Consider the following 16634-nt stretch of genomic DNA (forward strand, 5'->3'; position numbering starts at 1 on the left):
TACTTATCTACAGCCTGAGTCACTCAAGGATGCTCCTCAAGTATCTAAGCCATCTGCTAATTCCTGCAACCCCCCGCCCACAAGTACTAAAGAGACTGGGTGCCATCCTGTATTTTGAGCCCAGTGCATTCACCTGTTGTCTGCCCCTAACCTCTCTCCACAAAAGAGCCTCACCCAAGGACTGCAGACTCCAGCCTGAGGAGGACGGGTTGGCCAGGAGTTCTCAGGCGCCAATAAAGCACTGTCAGTACCTGCCCCGTGTCAAGCAGGATGTCAGAGATCTGTGGTCTTGTCTGAGCTGCAGATTAAACACATGGAGGATGACAGCAGCCATCACTCTGGGCTACCCGCTAAAAGTGTGAAACAGGACTCACAATGCACACTGGAAAATGCAATTCAAGTCGCCTCAGCCTTTTGTGCATTCAGTAAGTACTAAGTATAAAACTGAGAACTTCCCCCTAAATTTATGTAAAAATATGTGCGAATGAAGCTGCAAGAGTGCTAGCTACGCCTCCCCACTCTTTGCCAACATTGTTATCTTCCTATATAGAAAACTGCCCCTATGTACGATTATTCCAGAAAAATCCCGACTATTCCATGCGTGATTTGGAGCCAACAGTTTAGAAATTACAGTAAGTCCTATCATTAAGGGACTTGGATTTTAAACGTTAACTGATAATTCCTTTACATGTGAATGGGCTGTCTTTGGTCTTGGCGTCCATAGGCTTACATTTCACTAAAAGCCTTAAAATCTGATGCTTTCCTGTTGTCGGGGGATCTCAGAAGGTAGGCGGGGCAAAAACAGACTCGTCTATATCTCAGAGTACCTCGGACAAGATAACAACAGCCCACCAACTCCTACACGTGCTCAGAGCATGGGAAAGGGGAAAAATAAAAGGGGAAACTGCCAGGACTTAAGATGTCTGCTCGAAGCCACTTTAGTCTCCCAGGAAGGGCCTACCCGCTTCCAAAATGTCCGCCCGCAGTCCTCACGTCACTCGGTCGGCTTCTTCAAGCTAGAAAGCCAGTGCGCTCCAATCAGGACTCAGTCCCCGCACCCACTGCCCTTGATCACGTCACTTCCGGTGGTGCAGCAGCCATTTTGTCAGTCGCCTGCGGATCCCGCGCGCTGGAGAAGTGCAGTTCCCCCTGGTTACCAATTCGTCGGTTCTCCCTTCGCGCTGCGGGCGCCGTCGAAGAGCACTCACCACTGATACAGCCGTTCCTCCCTACAGTGCCACCGCCGCTGTTGCATCCGCCCGGAGCTAGTGCCCCGTCTTCCTCCCCCACCACTGACAGGCGCCCTCAGGGAGCCGCCGTCAGCGATGTCAAGCGAGGAAAGCTACCGGGCCATTCTTCGCTACCTGACAAACGAGCGTGAGCCGTATGCGCCGGGCACCGAGGGCAATGTCAAGCGTAAAATCCGCAAGGCAGCTGCCTGCTACGTGGTGCGCGGTGGGACTCTGTACTACCAGCGGCGGCAGCGGCACCGCAAGACCTTCGCGGAGCTGGAGGTGGTGCTGCAGCCCGAGCGGCGCCGGGGGCTCATCGAGGCGGCGCACCTGGGCCCCGGCGGCACTCACCACACCCGGCATCAGACCTGGCACGACTTGTCCAAGACTTACTGGTGGCGAGGTAGGACCTCGCCCGTGGCGAGGGGGCGGGCGGCGGCTTGTTGCCCAGGCAAGGCCCGCTGGCAGAGGCGGGCCTCTTCGTGCACGAGCGAGTTTGGGGGTCCCAGACGCCCCTCGCCGGGCCAACCTGCGCTCGCCGGCGGAGCGGCTGCCAGGCGGAGCCGAGAGGGTGGGGGACGCGAAAGGAGCCGTACTTCCCACAGGAAGGAGGCCTGGGAAGCTGGGGGCGGGCCCTGGCCCGGGGTGGGGCGAAGGGGGCTTCCCCGGGGGCCGGGCCAGCCGCCCGGAGGGGCCGGGCGGTGCGGGCGGCGGCGGCGGGCCCGCCTCCTTCGGCTGCGCAGGAGGCGGCGGCTCCCGCCCTCCCGGGAGGCTTCTCGACCGCGGGGTCGGCGGCGCTGCGGAGCGGTGCGTCGCGCCTCCTGAAACCCTGTAGTGCTGATGGTCTGGGGGAGGGACGGTCCGCCCCAAGCCAGGGCTGTTTGCTCCAGCCGTTTCCGCTGGGGTTCGGCCTGCGGTTTTGAGGTTCTCTGGACCTGCCTGCGCGTATTCCTCAAACCGTGCTACTGCGGCGTAAATAAGCAGTCAGGCCGTTGTGCGCAGAGGTGATCGGAAGGGACTGTGTGGGAACAGCCGTCTGCAAGTTCGATTATGAGGCGAGGACTCAATGTCAAGGATACCAGCCTGCATTCTGAATGTTTTCATGTCCTGCCCTCTGATACTGTGAAAAGCTCTTTGGAAACTCCGAGGCACTGTGTATACCCAGAAGAGATACGGTTACTCCGTTTGTAATAGTCAGGAAATAACTGCGCTCAAGTTTATCCTGACTCCTTGGGAACCAGGCAAGGGTCTTTACCTCTCTCACTGTCCACAAAGTTGATTTGCATTCATTTACGTGGACACTGTTCAGTTAGAATCCGTGAAAGATTTGCAGGCCCTGATGAGCGGTTATGTCTGGAAGGAATCAGCCTCTCACTCTCCTTATGGCTCAGGAGAAGTTAGGAGTCTTGGTTCCTTATCTGTGAGCAAAGAAACTGGACTACTCAGTACTTTCTTTTTTTTTTTTTTTCTTTTAAAGATTTTATTTATTTGACAGAGAAAATCACAAGTAGATGAAGAGGCAGGCAGAGAGAGAGGGGGGGGGAAGCAGGCTCCCTGCTGAGCAGAGAGCCCGATGCGGGACTCGATCCCAGGACCCTGAGATCATGACCTGAGCCGAAGGCAGCAGCTTAACCCACTGAGCCACCCAGGCGCCCCTACTCAGTACTTTCTGAAGTTCTTTTCGGTTAATGAGCTTTGTCATCAATGAACAATGTCATCATTAGTAAGAAACTAATGGGTGGTCCTTCTTTTTGTTCCTTAGAGTTCTTTCGTGTTTTCAAAAACGGTCCAGCTCTTGTCTTCTTAAGAGTTTTCCCGTCATTTATTTTCTATTTTAAACCAATATTTGAATGAAACTCCTCTAAAGGGAAAAAATTTTGAAGGGTGAATACGGAGTAATTGCATTTTGTTAGGGCTGGTTTGGTCAGACCTGGTTTTCTTGAGCAAATGTTTCAGGTTTCATACTTTATGACATCTTGGGGTGCCTGACTAGTTCAGTCCAAGAAGCATCTGATTCTTGATCTCTGGGTGGTAAGTTCAAGCCCCACCTTGGATTGTAGAAACCACTTAAAAAAAAATTTTTTTAAATACTTTATGACATGTTAAAAATGATAGTTATAGGGGTGCCTGGGTGGCGCACTGGGTTGAGCCTCTCTGCCTTCGGCTCGGGTCATGATCTCAGGTTCCTGGGATCGAGCCCCACATCAGGCTCTCTGCTCAGCGGGAAGCCTGCTTCCCCACCTCTCTCTCTGCCTGCCTCTCTGCCTACTTGTGATCTCACTCGCTTTGTCAAATAAGTAAATAAAATATTTTTTTAAAAAATGACAATTACAGCTTAAAGTAAGCTTGATCAGATTTTTATATCAGGTGTAGCTCTGAGCTCTTAGTTTGTTTTTCACTCCTTTACTCTTGATAAAACCTTGTAAGGTGGAAACATTTATAGCTCTATTTTACAGGTGAGAAAACTAAAAGCACCAGGAGGTTATATGTCAGAGGTCCTGCAGTTACCTTTGTAATTTCACACTCTTAACCACTGTTAATATGGTGCTGTAAGAGTTTAGTATTAATAATTTTCCTTCCCAGGACCTCTGGGTGGCTCAGTCGATTAAGCATATGCCTTTCGATCAGGTCATGATCTTGGGGTCCTAGGATGGAGTCCAGCATCTGGCTCCCTGCTTCTCTCTCTTCCTCTGCAGCTCCCCGTGCTTGTTCTCTGTCGCCCACTCTCTCCCTCTCTTAAATAAATAAAATCTTTAAAAAAAAAATGCCCTTCCCTGAATTTGTTATCTTTGAATGATAGCGAATGAAGTTTGGTGGGGCGGCAGGGGTTGTTTGGTTTTTGATGTGCAGTGTCTTAGGCAAAAAAACTGAGACCATGTTTACGTTTAATTGAAAAATGAAAGAGATACATTTGTTATTTGTATACATTTGTAAAATTAAAAGTCCTTAAGCAACTAGGTAGCTATTCTTGAAGTACAGTACTTATGGTACTAAACCCCTGGCAAGGGAGGCCCTGAGATCCTTTCAGAGGATCCACAAAGTCAATTATTTTAATGATAATTCTAAGGCATTATTTGCCTTTTTTACTCATTGTCTCCCAGGTATACAGTGGAGTTTTCCAGAGGCTCCATGACATATGATATATGGTATTAAATTGAATGCAGAAGCAAATATGATGATCTGTCTTCTGTTGAGCCACACATTAAGAAGATTTTCAAAAATGTAAAGTAGTACCCCTTTTCTTACTAATTTTGTTTTGTTTGGGAAAATAGTGATTTTTCATAAAATGCTATTTTAACATTAATGAGTTTTTGTTATTTGATGATCTCGTTACTTATTATTTTAGTATTTCTTCCTTTAAGAATTTGGAGAACCTACCTGGTTCAGTCCATAGAGCATTGGACTCTTGATCGCAGGGTCATGAGTTCAGACCACACATTGGGCATAATTTACTTTTAAAAAAGAAAAAATAATAATTCATAATAAGCATCAGAGAAGTTTGCCTCCCATTATTAGATTTTCATTTTAAAAAGTTTTTTTTTAATAGCTCTTCATTTTGATATTTAATACATGAACACTTGGGTTGTTTACTTGTTTCCACTCAAAATATACATATTCTAGAGCCATGGTTGTATCTGTTTATCTGAAAGCTTAAGATTTGATCAATGTAGGTGCCAAAAAAAGAACTATCCAGAGTCATTCCCCCAGAAGTTGTATCAAGGACAGTTTACTGAGATTCATTATATATTTTGCTTTTTCGGAATGCTGCCATCATAAGTTATACTCTAGTGCTCAGGCAGGTTTGTAGCAATTTTCCTCCTTTGAGCATAGTTGAAAAACTTGAGAGAGAAGGAGAGTGCCTGACATTTACATACAGCACATTTTGGGATGTAAAATGTTAATAAATATTCTTGTCCCCCTCCCACCCCCCTGCCGCAAACACATCCTCTTATTTTATCCTGTATTGAATTATGTGGTGCAGTTTCAAAATAAATGATTCTCTCCCTTGCCTCAGTCAGATGCTGATGGGTAGGGAATTTACAGTGAAATGCTTCCAAAAGCATTATTTTTGTTTAAACTATGGGATAAATGGATTCCACTGTTATTTAGCCTAGAAGAGGAGGTTGTAATCTCTAGAAAACCCACCAAAAACTGGGTCTTTGTAAATATTAGGTATAACTAGCCATTGTAACCTCTTTGAAGAAAACAAAGAAGGAAGAACTAAAACGTATGGAGCTAGAAGTGGGAACCCCCGAACTGGGGGTGGTCACTGTATCCAAAACTGACAGGGAAGGAGGTTCTTGAACAGCTAACAGGAGCAGATTGTTCAGGCAAATAGATCTCTAAAGCATTGGTTCTCAACCCAGGGACGATTTTGCCTCTCAGGGGACGTCTGGCTGTGTCTGGAGACAATTTTGGTTGTCATAAGTGGGGGTGATGGTGGTGGTGGTTGAGGTGTTGCTGTTGACATGTAGTTGAGGAGAGGTCAGGAATGCTCCTAAACTTCCTAGAATAAGAATGGACAGCACAGACCTTTGCACCCCTCCCCACAACCAACAAGAATGATCTTGGCCCAAAATGTCAACCCTGCTGAGGTTGAGAATCCTGCTCTAAAGAAACTGTTTCTCAAGTTGTTTTATTAGACAACTACCCACTAAGGTCTTTCATCTTTGTTTTTTTTGGTGTGGTTTTTTTTTTGTTTTGTTTTGTTTTGTTTTTGTTTTGTTTTGTTTTGTTTTATTCTGTGCTCAGTGAAGAATCTTTTAATGGTAACTTGGTGTTTTATGTGGGTTTTCGGTTTTTGTTTTGTTTTTTGTTTTGTTTTTTAGTACCATAGAGGTTGATCAGTGATTATTACTGTATTTAACAAATACTTATGTAGTAACTATGTGTCATATATTGTTCAAAGAGTTTTATAAATATTAACAATCACAGCAGCACCTTATTGTTATCCCATTTTACAGCTGATGACACAAAGGCATAGAGAGGTTTAGCAACTTGGCCATGGTCACAGAGCTAGTTAGTGGATTCAGATTTTGTTGCATAAGTAGTTTCAACCCTTTGCAGTAATGTAGTAAATTAACTACATTTATACCTTGATGCCTTTTAGTGGTTAACTTGAGTCAGTCTTTCAGTTTAATCAATTCTGGATTAACTAAAGAGGTCAGGTTTCAGAATCTGTAAAGATAACTTTAAGATGATCCCATCAAAACATTAACACTCAGATGAAAGGATTTGAAACATACCAGGTCCCTTTCAAGACAATTGTTAGACTATCATAATCAATAATTTTTTCCTGCAGATTTTATTATTTTCATCCTTTTCAAATGCTTCATTTGTAGTTTCTCCGATACCATTTGAACTCAACCAGTTTATAGTGTAATCAGACTTATGCTGTATGCAGAATATATTGAACTGTGTAGAATCATAAAATGTTTGGAAATACAGACAAAATTAATTAGGGAAAAAATGCCTTCTTTGTTCATTGTGAACATGGAAATTTCCACGGTTTTTGTTTTTTACTTCGAAATACATATTCTCAGGAAGCTTAGGTGGCTCAGTCAGTTAAGTTTCCAACTCTTGATTTTGGCTCATGTCACAAGCTCAGATTTTTGGGATCGAGCCCTACATCAGGCTTCTTGCTCAATGCTGAGTCTGCTTGTCCCTTTTCCTCCCCCTCAGCCCCATGGCCTGTACATGGGTACATGCGGTCTCTCTTTCTCTCTCTCACAAATAAATAAAATCTTAAAAAATAGATATATTCTCTTACATGTCTTCTATTCTTTTTTTTTAAAAATATTTTATTTATTTATTTGACAGAGAGATCATAAGTAGGCAGAGCAGCGGGCATAGAGAGAGGGGGAAGCAGGCTCCTTGATGAGCAGAGAGCCCCATGTGGGGCTCAATCCTAGGACCCTAGAATCATGACCTGAGATGAAGGCAGAGGCTTTAACCCACTGAGCCACCCAGGCGCTCCTCCATTTACTCTTAATTGTATGTAAAATATATATATATCCCTCTAGACTTTTCATCATTTTTTTTAATCTGCTCGCTACATACCTCATACTGGTATAGACTTAAGCATTTTCAGATGTTGGAATGTATATTGTCCTCTAAATGTGCACATGCAAATTCACTTTTTATGGAAGTTTTATTTAACCCTAACCCATTATTTCCTGTTATCTTTTGGGTTGGGGGAAGGGGGTCTTTAAACGAATACATTTGGCAAATTCTTATTAAACATATTTTTCACTATAGAACTCTCAGAGGTTTGAATATGATGATACCTATTATGTGCATGTAAAATGAGAGTATAATTTTCTGAATTTATTAGTCCAGTGTATATTTTTAAGTAAGTATGGGACTTTTTTTTTTTTTTAAGATTTTATTTATTTATTTGACAGAGAGATTGAGCTGTCATAATAAGCAGGGAGAGCGGGAGGGAGAAGCAGACTCCCTGCCAAGTAGGGAGCCCGATATGGGGCTCAATTCCAGGATGCTGAGATCATGACCTGACCCAAAGGCAACCACGTAACTAACTGAGCCATCCAGGTGCCCTGGGACATAATACAATTTGAGAAATATTGCTTGAATATTATCTGAAGGTTGAAAGTACAAGAAACCATGTTATAATTTGACATCTTGAACTTCTTTTCAGGAATTCACTGTCTATATCATTTTAGCTTATTAATGAGTCTTTCATTTACGTTTTACTTGGGATTGTGGGGAAGAGAATTTTCTGTCATAGTGATGGACAAATGTCTTCCTATGTAAATTAGCATAATATACTGAAAATCATAGGGATTTTGGAGGTCTAGTTGTGCAATTTAGTTTAGCATTTGACTTTGGACATGTTTCTTAACCTCCTAGAGCTTCATTTTCTCATTTGTAGGATGGAAATTAATTGGTCTTATTTTACAAGTGGTGTTCCTCCCTGCTCCTTACCCCTACCCCAACATGCTGAGCTAGAAGTTGAAATTCAGAATAGGGTTTTGTGAGTGGTCTGTATACAATCTAACTTTTGTTAGATTGTTTATGCTGTTTTTTCATACAGCCCTAAAATCTCATAAGCTTTCAAAAATGAGATTTATTTTATACTTTCCTCGCAAGTTGTGGTTGTAGTTCAGGTTGCAGTTGACTCCACCTGTCTTTTTCAGGCTCTGTCAATTTGGGCTCTAAAGGATGGCATTTATCTGGAAAATGCCGTCATTTGAGAGAGGAGACAAAGATCAGAGCCCTGGAGGGAAACCGTGCCTTTTAAAGCTTCTGAGATGTGGCACACATTATATTTATCCATATTCCATTGACCAAAGCAAATTGCATGGTCAGGCCTGATGTTAGTAGGGTGGAAAGGTAACCACATTATATTACTGTTCGTGAAGGTTATATTGGCATTTTCATGTAGTTCTTTAGCATGAATGAGTTGCACATGGAAATGGGCACTGTTTCGTAATCATCTTTTATGGTGGGGAAGTGAATAACTAGGAATAAACAAAAATAAGCATAGAAACAAACCATCATTTATAACCTTACATCTATGAAAAAAATGTACTTTATGTCCTAAAAAAATCACTTTTACATACTTTATGGGACATGTGTGTGTCTGGACGTATGCACTCAAACATATATCAGTACACATAACTGACAATAAATAATTTTCAATTTTCAAATGAGAACAGCATTAAATTTGACTTTTTATTCTTATATTTATTATAGGCATATTAAAGCAAGTGAAAGATTACATTAAACAGTGTAGCAAATGCCAGGAGAAACTAGATCGCTCCCGTCCAATATCAGATACTTCAGAAATGCTGGAAGAATTGGGACTAGATCTTGAATCTGGAGAAGAAAGTAATGAATCAGAAGATGATCTGAGCAATTTTACTTCACCTCCAACTACAGCCTCCAAGCCTGCAAAAAAGAAGCCAGTATCGAAACATGAACTTGTTTTTGTAAGTGGAAATTTCCATCTACCTTTAACATCTGTAATATATTAGTATTTATAGTCTTGGTAAATTTTTTTCTTAAAGTACTGAAATGGCTTGACCTATGGCACTGAGGTTGGAAATTTAAGTAATGCACTTAATGTCTCGGGTAATGCACTCTCTTGTTACATACACTAAAAGTATGCTAATACTGCTTTTTCATTAATCAAATATTCCTGTTGTTTCTTCTCTTCAGAAGTTCCTTGGTTTGTTGTTAATCATTCTTCCTGTCTTTTTAAATGGTATATTGGTACAGGTAGACAGAATACATTTCTGGAAGCAGTCTCTAGGTCGTGAAACAAGGTAAAATTAAACTGGCTAGGCCTTTCTTTTTTACCTGCAATCACTTTATACATCATGAAGTTTCTGACTGGTAAGAAAAGGCAGCAAGAAGTGAGATGCAGGTTTCCACTGGGTCAAGTAGAATGAACACAGCAGAAAATAGTGAGAATGACCTATTTAAATATATAGATAATAAATATTTTTAAATATATAGATATTTGAATATATAGAGAATAAATATTTAATTTTTATTTAAATATATAGATAATAAAGAACATCTCACTCTTTTCTTCATATTAATTAATGGAGTCTTTAAAAGTGAATAACATGTCATGTTTTAAATTCTGTTAAAGGTAGAGATACAAATGATATATAATACAACTCTTGGTCTTAAACTTATTTTGATAGGTTGACACCAAAGGAGTGGTGAAACGTTCTTCTCCAAAACATTGTCAGGCTGTCTTAAAACAGCTCAACGAACAGAGACTCTCCAACCAGTTCTGTGATGTTACTTTGTTAATTGAGGGAGAAGAGTACAAAGCTCATAAATCTGTTTTGTCAGCTAATAGTGAATATTTTCGAGATCTTTTTATTGAGAAAGGAGCTGTTTCCAGTCATGAGGCAGTGGTGGATCTTTCTGGTAAGAATTTTCTAATACTCTTGCTTTTGTTTATAAGTACCTACTGGAAGAAGTGGTGTGTGTGTGTGTGTGTGTGTGTGTGTGTGTGTGTGTGTGTGTGTGTGTGTGCGTGTGTGTGTGTGTGTGTGTGTGTGTGTGTGTGTGTGTGTAAGTACCTACTGGAAGAAGGTGTGTGTGTCTTAGAAACTCAGGATTTATGCTGCAGTGGGAGAAGCCCACCTATAGTAGTACACTAAGCCGAATTTAAAAAGTCTTTACTTTTAGCAAAGTTTCCAAGGTAGGGTTATAGAAAAGGCTGTCATTTTCTATCACTACCTCTTTGGTGAGACAAATGTAGTAGCAGAAAAATTTCTGAGATTAACATAGCTAAAAACAGTTTGAGAGAGATCCATAACTGCATCAGTGTTACATTACACTAAGTGAATATGTTATTTAAAAATTGACTGTTAAAAGAATTAACCTCCTGTATCTTATGTTGTGGAACATGTAATAGTAGAGCACCTTTGTAAGTCTGTTTTTTCTTATTTTTAAAGATTATTAGAATTCATTAGTTTGAATAATCAAGCTGTTAATATACATTAATCAAAATTCTAGGTCTGGCTTTTTTCTTTGCTTTTATTGTTATTGTAAATGAATAATTTGACTTTCTTTTGGCCCACTAGAACTTATATATTGGCTTAGGAGTCAACAAATGAAAATTTAGGAAGAATTAAAATAGGTAACCTTATTTATACATTTTTTCATAATATTAACTTACTGTAACTCCTGATTACTGAATTACTGACATCACTGTGTAAAATATTATTTTCCTTTTCCGAAACAAAAAAGTGACTTTATCCAGGTATATAAATACTTAACTTAGTTAACCCACTGGTCCTTTTCTACCATATATATATATGTGTGTGTGTATATATATATATATATATATATATATATTTTTTTTTTTTTTTTTTTAATTTAAAGTAGACTTCACACCCAATATGGAGCTCAAACTTATGACCCCAAGAGTAAGGGTTGCATGCTGTATCCACAGAGCCAGCCAGGCACCCCTACTCATGCTTTTAAAAATCACTTATTCTGGGAAGACAAATAACGTGTATTTTTTTCTTTGCTGTAACTATGTTTAATTATTTAAAAAAAAATACTTATTAAGCATCTGCTGTGTGTGAGGAACCAGCCTAGGCTCTGGGGATACAATGGTGAGCAAAGCTTTTCATGGAGCATAGAATTGCGTTACATTTTAGATTAGCGATATTTTCTTTTTTCTGGGTTCGATGACTTAGGAGAAAATATGTCTTATACTGGGCCATCTGAATAATAAAACTCATCACAGATGTAGTCTTTTGAAATAAGTTAGCTTTGGGATTTTTTCCCCTGTCTTTTATGCATCTTAAGCAGGAAGAGAGGTATATGAAGTGTTCTTTTTCAGTTTCTCAGCAGCTTAGCGAATGAAGTGTTTGCCCCAATTAACTGCAATACAGCATCGTAAAATTCCAATGAAATACCTCATTTGTTTTTCATCCTATATGCTTATTTTTATATATTGTGCAGCACATATAATGTAATTCAATAGGCAAAATAGATGGTTTTTATTTTGTTTAATATTAGGTAAGGAATATAAAACATGTACAGTATAAAAAGATAAAATGTACATCTTTTTAAATTACCCAATTAATGTAGTTGAATTAATTTGTGTTTTCCTTTGTTTATGCTTGTAAAAAATTTTTCTGTACTGTCATAAAGACATGTTCATAGATTTTCTTCTTAAAATTTTCATAGTTTTTCTTTCATATTTAAGTTTTAATCTGTTTGCAGTTTATTTTTGTTGGTGTGAAATAGGTGTTTGATTTCATTTTTTTCCTGTTTTAATCATCGCTTCTCTCAGAGCCCTCCAGTGAAGACGCCATCCTCCTTGTCAGTTCACCATTCAGATTCTCTTAACAAAACAGTCCCAGGAGTTTGGTGCTGATTCTAGGCTTTCTTCTAGTCTATCGGTTGTCTTTCCATACACTATTTTCACTTGTCTTAATTACGTTACCCTTACAATAGTAAGGGGAGTCTCCCACATTTATTATTCAGGTGGGTCTTCGTTTCATAACCCTTTGCTCCATAAAAACTAAAAGCAGCTTGTCAGTTTATACACCGAATAGTGTATTTTGATAGAGATTACATTGAATTAATAAAGTTTTAGAGTTATCCCTAACAATCTCAAACACCTTTTGTAGGATTACTCCAAGATACTTTATATGTTTTGAAACTATTGTATTTATTTCTTAAAATTATATAATTTCAGATTTATTTTGGGTGTATATTTTGTATATAGTAATACTGCTAAATTCTCTTAGTCATTTAGTCATTTACCTATAGATTCTTCGGAATTTTCCATATAAAGAAACAAATTATCTGCCAATAGTGTTGGTTTTGTTTCTACCTTTCCAGGTTTTGTATTTTGCAAACTTTTCTCTTGCTTTAAAGTGCTGTCCAGGACCTCAAAAAACCAATTGAATAGAAATGATAGGGGGTTTACTTATCTCATTTCCATTTCTAAAGAAGGTGCTTTTTTACCACAAAGTATATGACTTGGTAAATGTTTTAAATAGATAACCCTTTACCGTTTTAACATTAAGGATATTCCCTCTAAAATGGGTGCTGGTTTGTAATTCTCTGAGGAGGTTCCCAGGTATAATCTGCACAGGGAGCCAGTACTTATGAGGATTGTCTGGGGCAGCTGCAGGATGAGTAGATCTCTGTGCAGAATCTTAGAAGTTTATATAGAGGCCTTAACAGTGTTCCGTCATGTACTCAGGAGGCTTTAAGTGGGTTCAGTCAGGTACCCAGCCCAGAGGGCCTCAATACCAAGTTTCTATCTCAAAGATGTATTTTGGGGGCAACTTCTGGGAACAGAGAAGGCAAGTGAAACACATTTCAGAAACGGGAGTGGTGGAGTCCTCCACTTGTCTGGGTCCATCCAGCTTGAGGGTCAGCTGGAAGTCAAATCTTTTTGATGACCTCCTCCAGCAGTATTGACTTACCACGTATTTTTTCTGTATTTATTGAAACTGCCTGTATTCTTACCCTTCTGTTAATGTAGGAAATTACATGGATTTTCTGTTAAGCCAGTTTTTTTGTTCTTGAAATAAATCCGGGTTGGTCATATTATTACCAGCTTTTGTATAAATTGCTGTTTGGTTTGCTAATGTTGCCTAGAATACTTGCATGTATATTCACAAGTAACTCTTCTTTTTCACAGTTTCATAGTTTGATATCTGAGTTGCTCTAGTCTTTTTTTTTTTAAGATTTTAATAATTTTATTTGAGAGAGAATGAACAAGAGAGCATAAGAGCAGGGAGGGTCAGAGGGAGAAGCAGACTTCCTGCCATGCAGGGAGCCCAGTGTGAGACTCGATCCCAGGACCTTGGCTTCATGAGTGGAGCTGAAGGCAGATGCCCAACGACTGAGCCACCCAGGCACTCTGAGTTGGTCTAGTCTTATAAAATGTATGCTCCCTCCAATTTTTAGATACTCTGAAATATACTGTGGATTAGCATTATTTTTTCTTGAATGTTTGGTAGAATGGTGGATAAAATTGCCTGGGCTTATGCTGGAGTTGGAGGGAAGATTTTTAACTACTTATCTGGCATATTTAATGGTTAGAGAGTTACTCAAACTTTGTTTCTTTAAGATTTATTTATTTTGAGAGAGAGCGAGCAGGCGAAAAATTGGGGGAGGGGAGGACAGAGGGAGAGGGAGATGGAAAATCTCAACCAGACTCCCTGCTAAGCTTGGAGCCTAATGCAGGACTCTGTCTCACAACCCTGAGATAATGACCTGACCAAAACCAAAAGCTGAACATCAACCTATTGAGCCATCCCCTCATTTGCATTTTTATCATTTTTCTGTAAGTTACTTTTTACAGAGTTGTAAAATAGTCTAGTCAATAGCATTAAATCAGTGGTGCATCTTCAACACTGCTCTTAGTACCTGGTAATCTTTTTTTGCCTCTTACCAAGTTCTGACTAATTCTTCTTGACACACCGTTCAAAGAATAGCTGTTGGGTCACCTGGGTGGCTCAGTCAAGTTAAGCAGTGGCCTCTTGATTTTGGCTCAGGTCATGATCTCAAGGTCATGAGAGCAACCCCCACGTTGGGCTTCATGCTCAGTTCAGAGTTTGCTTGTCCCTCTCTGTCCCCTTTTGCCCCTCACCTGCTTGCATGTGCTCCTTCTCCCTCTAAAATAAGTAAATAAAGTCCTTAAAAAACAAAAAATTGTTTAAAAAAATAAGGGAACAACTTTTATTTTCTTTTACTGATTTCCCTTCATTAATCTGCCTTTTACTGTATTTGAGTGTCACTGTCTTTATTTTTTAAAGTAAACTGTACACCCAGTGTGGGACTCACACTTAGAACCATAAGATCAAGAGTCACATGCTCTGCTGACTAAGCCAGACAGGAGCCCCGTTACTATTTTTTTTGACTGTTAAGTATAATGCTTTTCACTCATTAGCTCCCAGCCTTCCTGACTTTCTGTTGTAAGCATCAAGGCTGTAAGTTTCCCTTTAGTACTGTAGATTTGTTGCTTTTAACCCTACATATGGTCTATTTTTATAAGCTTCAATTTACTTGAATAGAATGTGAGTCTTTTCATTTGGAACCAACATTCAATATATTGTGGCTTGTTAATTCTTTACTGATTATTTTGTGTGCTTGATCTATCAGTTATTGACAGAGGTGCTTTAGAATATTAATCAATGTGATTCATTTGCCTATTACTGAGTTTCCTCAGTTTCTGTTTTGTGTATCTTTTTTTTTTTTTTAAGATTTTATTTATTTGACAGACAGAGAGATCACAAGTAGGCAGAGAGAGGAGGGGAAGTAGGCTTCCTGCAGAGAAGAGAGCCTGATGCAGGGCTCGATCCCAGGACCATGGGATCATGACCTGAGCTAAGGGCAGAGGCTTTAACCCACTGAGCCACCCAGGTGCCACCTGTTTTGTGTATTTTGAGGCATGTTTGTTTGCATATAAGTTGCATATAAATTTCGAGTTACTGATTTAGGATAAAATATCTTTTTATTATTAGGTAGTGATCCTCTTTTATCTTTGTTGGTGATTTTTACCTCTACATTCTAATGTTGGCTCCTGTTATAAACATTTTTTTATTTTTCTATTTTGACTACTTTAGTAAATATTTTTTAGATACGTGAACAATATTTTCATTACTATTTCCCTAGCATGTCTTCCATCTTTTATTTTCAACCTTTTTGTATCTTTATGTTTTACATTTCTCTTTAAACATCATACTTCTGGGGCGCCTGGGTGGCTCAGTGGATTGAAGCCTCTGCCTTCGGCTCAGATCATGATCCCAGGGTCCTGGGATCGACCCCCGCATCGGGCTCTCTGCTCAGCAGGGAGCCTGCTTCCCTTCCTCTCTCTCTGCCTGCTTCTCTGCCTGCTTGTGATCTCTGTCAAATAAATAAATAAATAAATAAACATCATATTTCTGGATTTTGTTCTTAATCTAGCATGAGGATCTTTGCCTTTCAACTGTCCTGCATAAAAATGGTTGAACTTCCTGAACCCAGAAATTGAGATTATCCTTAATCAGTTGAGAAAAAGTCTCAGCCAGTATGCCTTCAAAACTTGTTTCTGGGGGCGCCTGGGTGGCTCAGTGGATTAAAGCCTCTGCCTTCGACTCCGGTCATGGTCTCAGGGTCCTGGGATCGAGCCCCGCATCGGCTCTCTGCTCGGCAGGGAGCATGCTTCCCTCTCTCTCTCTCTGCCTGCCTCTCTGCCTACTTGAGATCTCTCTCTGTGTTAAATAAATAAATAAAATCTTAAAAAAAAAAAAAAAAACTTGTTTCTGCCTCATTTTCTCTCTTCTGCCTTTTGAAATTCCAATTAGATAGACATTTCTCACTTTATATTCTGTGACCTTTAATTTCTCTTCTGTATTTATCTCTGTGTAGATTATCCTGGAAAATTTTAATTGACCCATTATTTAGCTGTATTTCATTTGCTGTTAAATTCATTTATTGAGTTTTTATTCCAGTCTCTTCTCCATTTTTTTAAATTTTTATTTTTATTTAAGTGAATTCTGTGCCCAACATGAGGCTTTGAACTCACAAACCTGAGATTAAGAGTCATATGCTCTACTGACTGAGCCAGCCAGGCATCCCTCTTTTCCATTTACTTCTTTTTCAGATGTCTCTTTTGGGGCGCTGCTTTTTATGACCTTTTGCTCTTTACTGGTGATATGCCACTCTTAACTTTCTATATTTGATTATAGCAGTACTTAAAATCTTTGCGGATTTGATTCATGCTGTTTGTTTCCACTAGCTCTTGTTCATAGTGCCTTGCTTGTGTGTTTGTTTGTTTGTTTGTTTGTTTGTTTTGATCTGTGCACAATGAATTCATATTCTTTAAAACTTTGTGGGAAATGTTTTGAGTTCTGGGTTGAAGTGTTTTCTACAGAGAAAACATTGGATTCTTAAAATGCT

At 39.8% G+C, this 16634-nt stretch overlaps 1 protein-coding gene across 1 annotated transcript in view; it reads left to right on the plus strand.

Annotated features, from left to right (window-relative positions):
• Positions 1 to 1097: 1097 nt before the first annotated feature.
• Positions 1098 to 16634, plus strand: part of ZBTB11 (zinc finger and BTB domain containing 11) — a 31426-nt gene continuing 15889 nt past the window's right edge. The window contains exons 1-3 of the mRNA XM_032350331.1: positions 1098 to 1635; positions 8949 to 9184; positions 9908 to 10139. Of these exons, the coding sequence (XP_032206222.1) occupies positions 1326 to 1635; positions 8949 to 9184; positions 9908 to 10139 (778 nt within the window). The 5' untranslated portion in view covers positions 1098 to 1325. The remainder of the gene's footprint in view (positions 1636 to 8948; positions 9185 to 9907; positions 10140 to 16634) is intronic.

Source organism: Mustela erminea, chromosome 1 (assembly GCF_009829155.1).
Source record: "Mustela erminea isolate mMusErm1 chromosome 1, mMusErm1.Pri, whole genome shotgun sequence".
Classification (NCBI taxonomy): domain Eukaryota; kingdom Metazoa; phylum Chordata; class Mammalia; order Carnivora; family Mustelidae; genus Mustela; species Mustela erminea.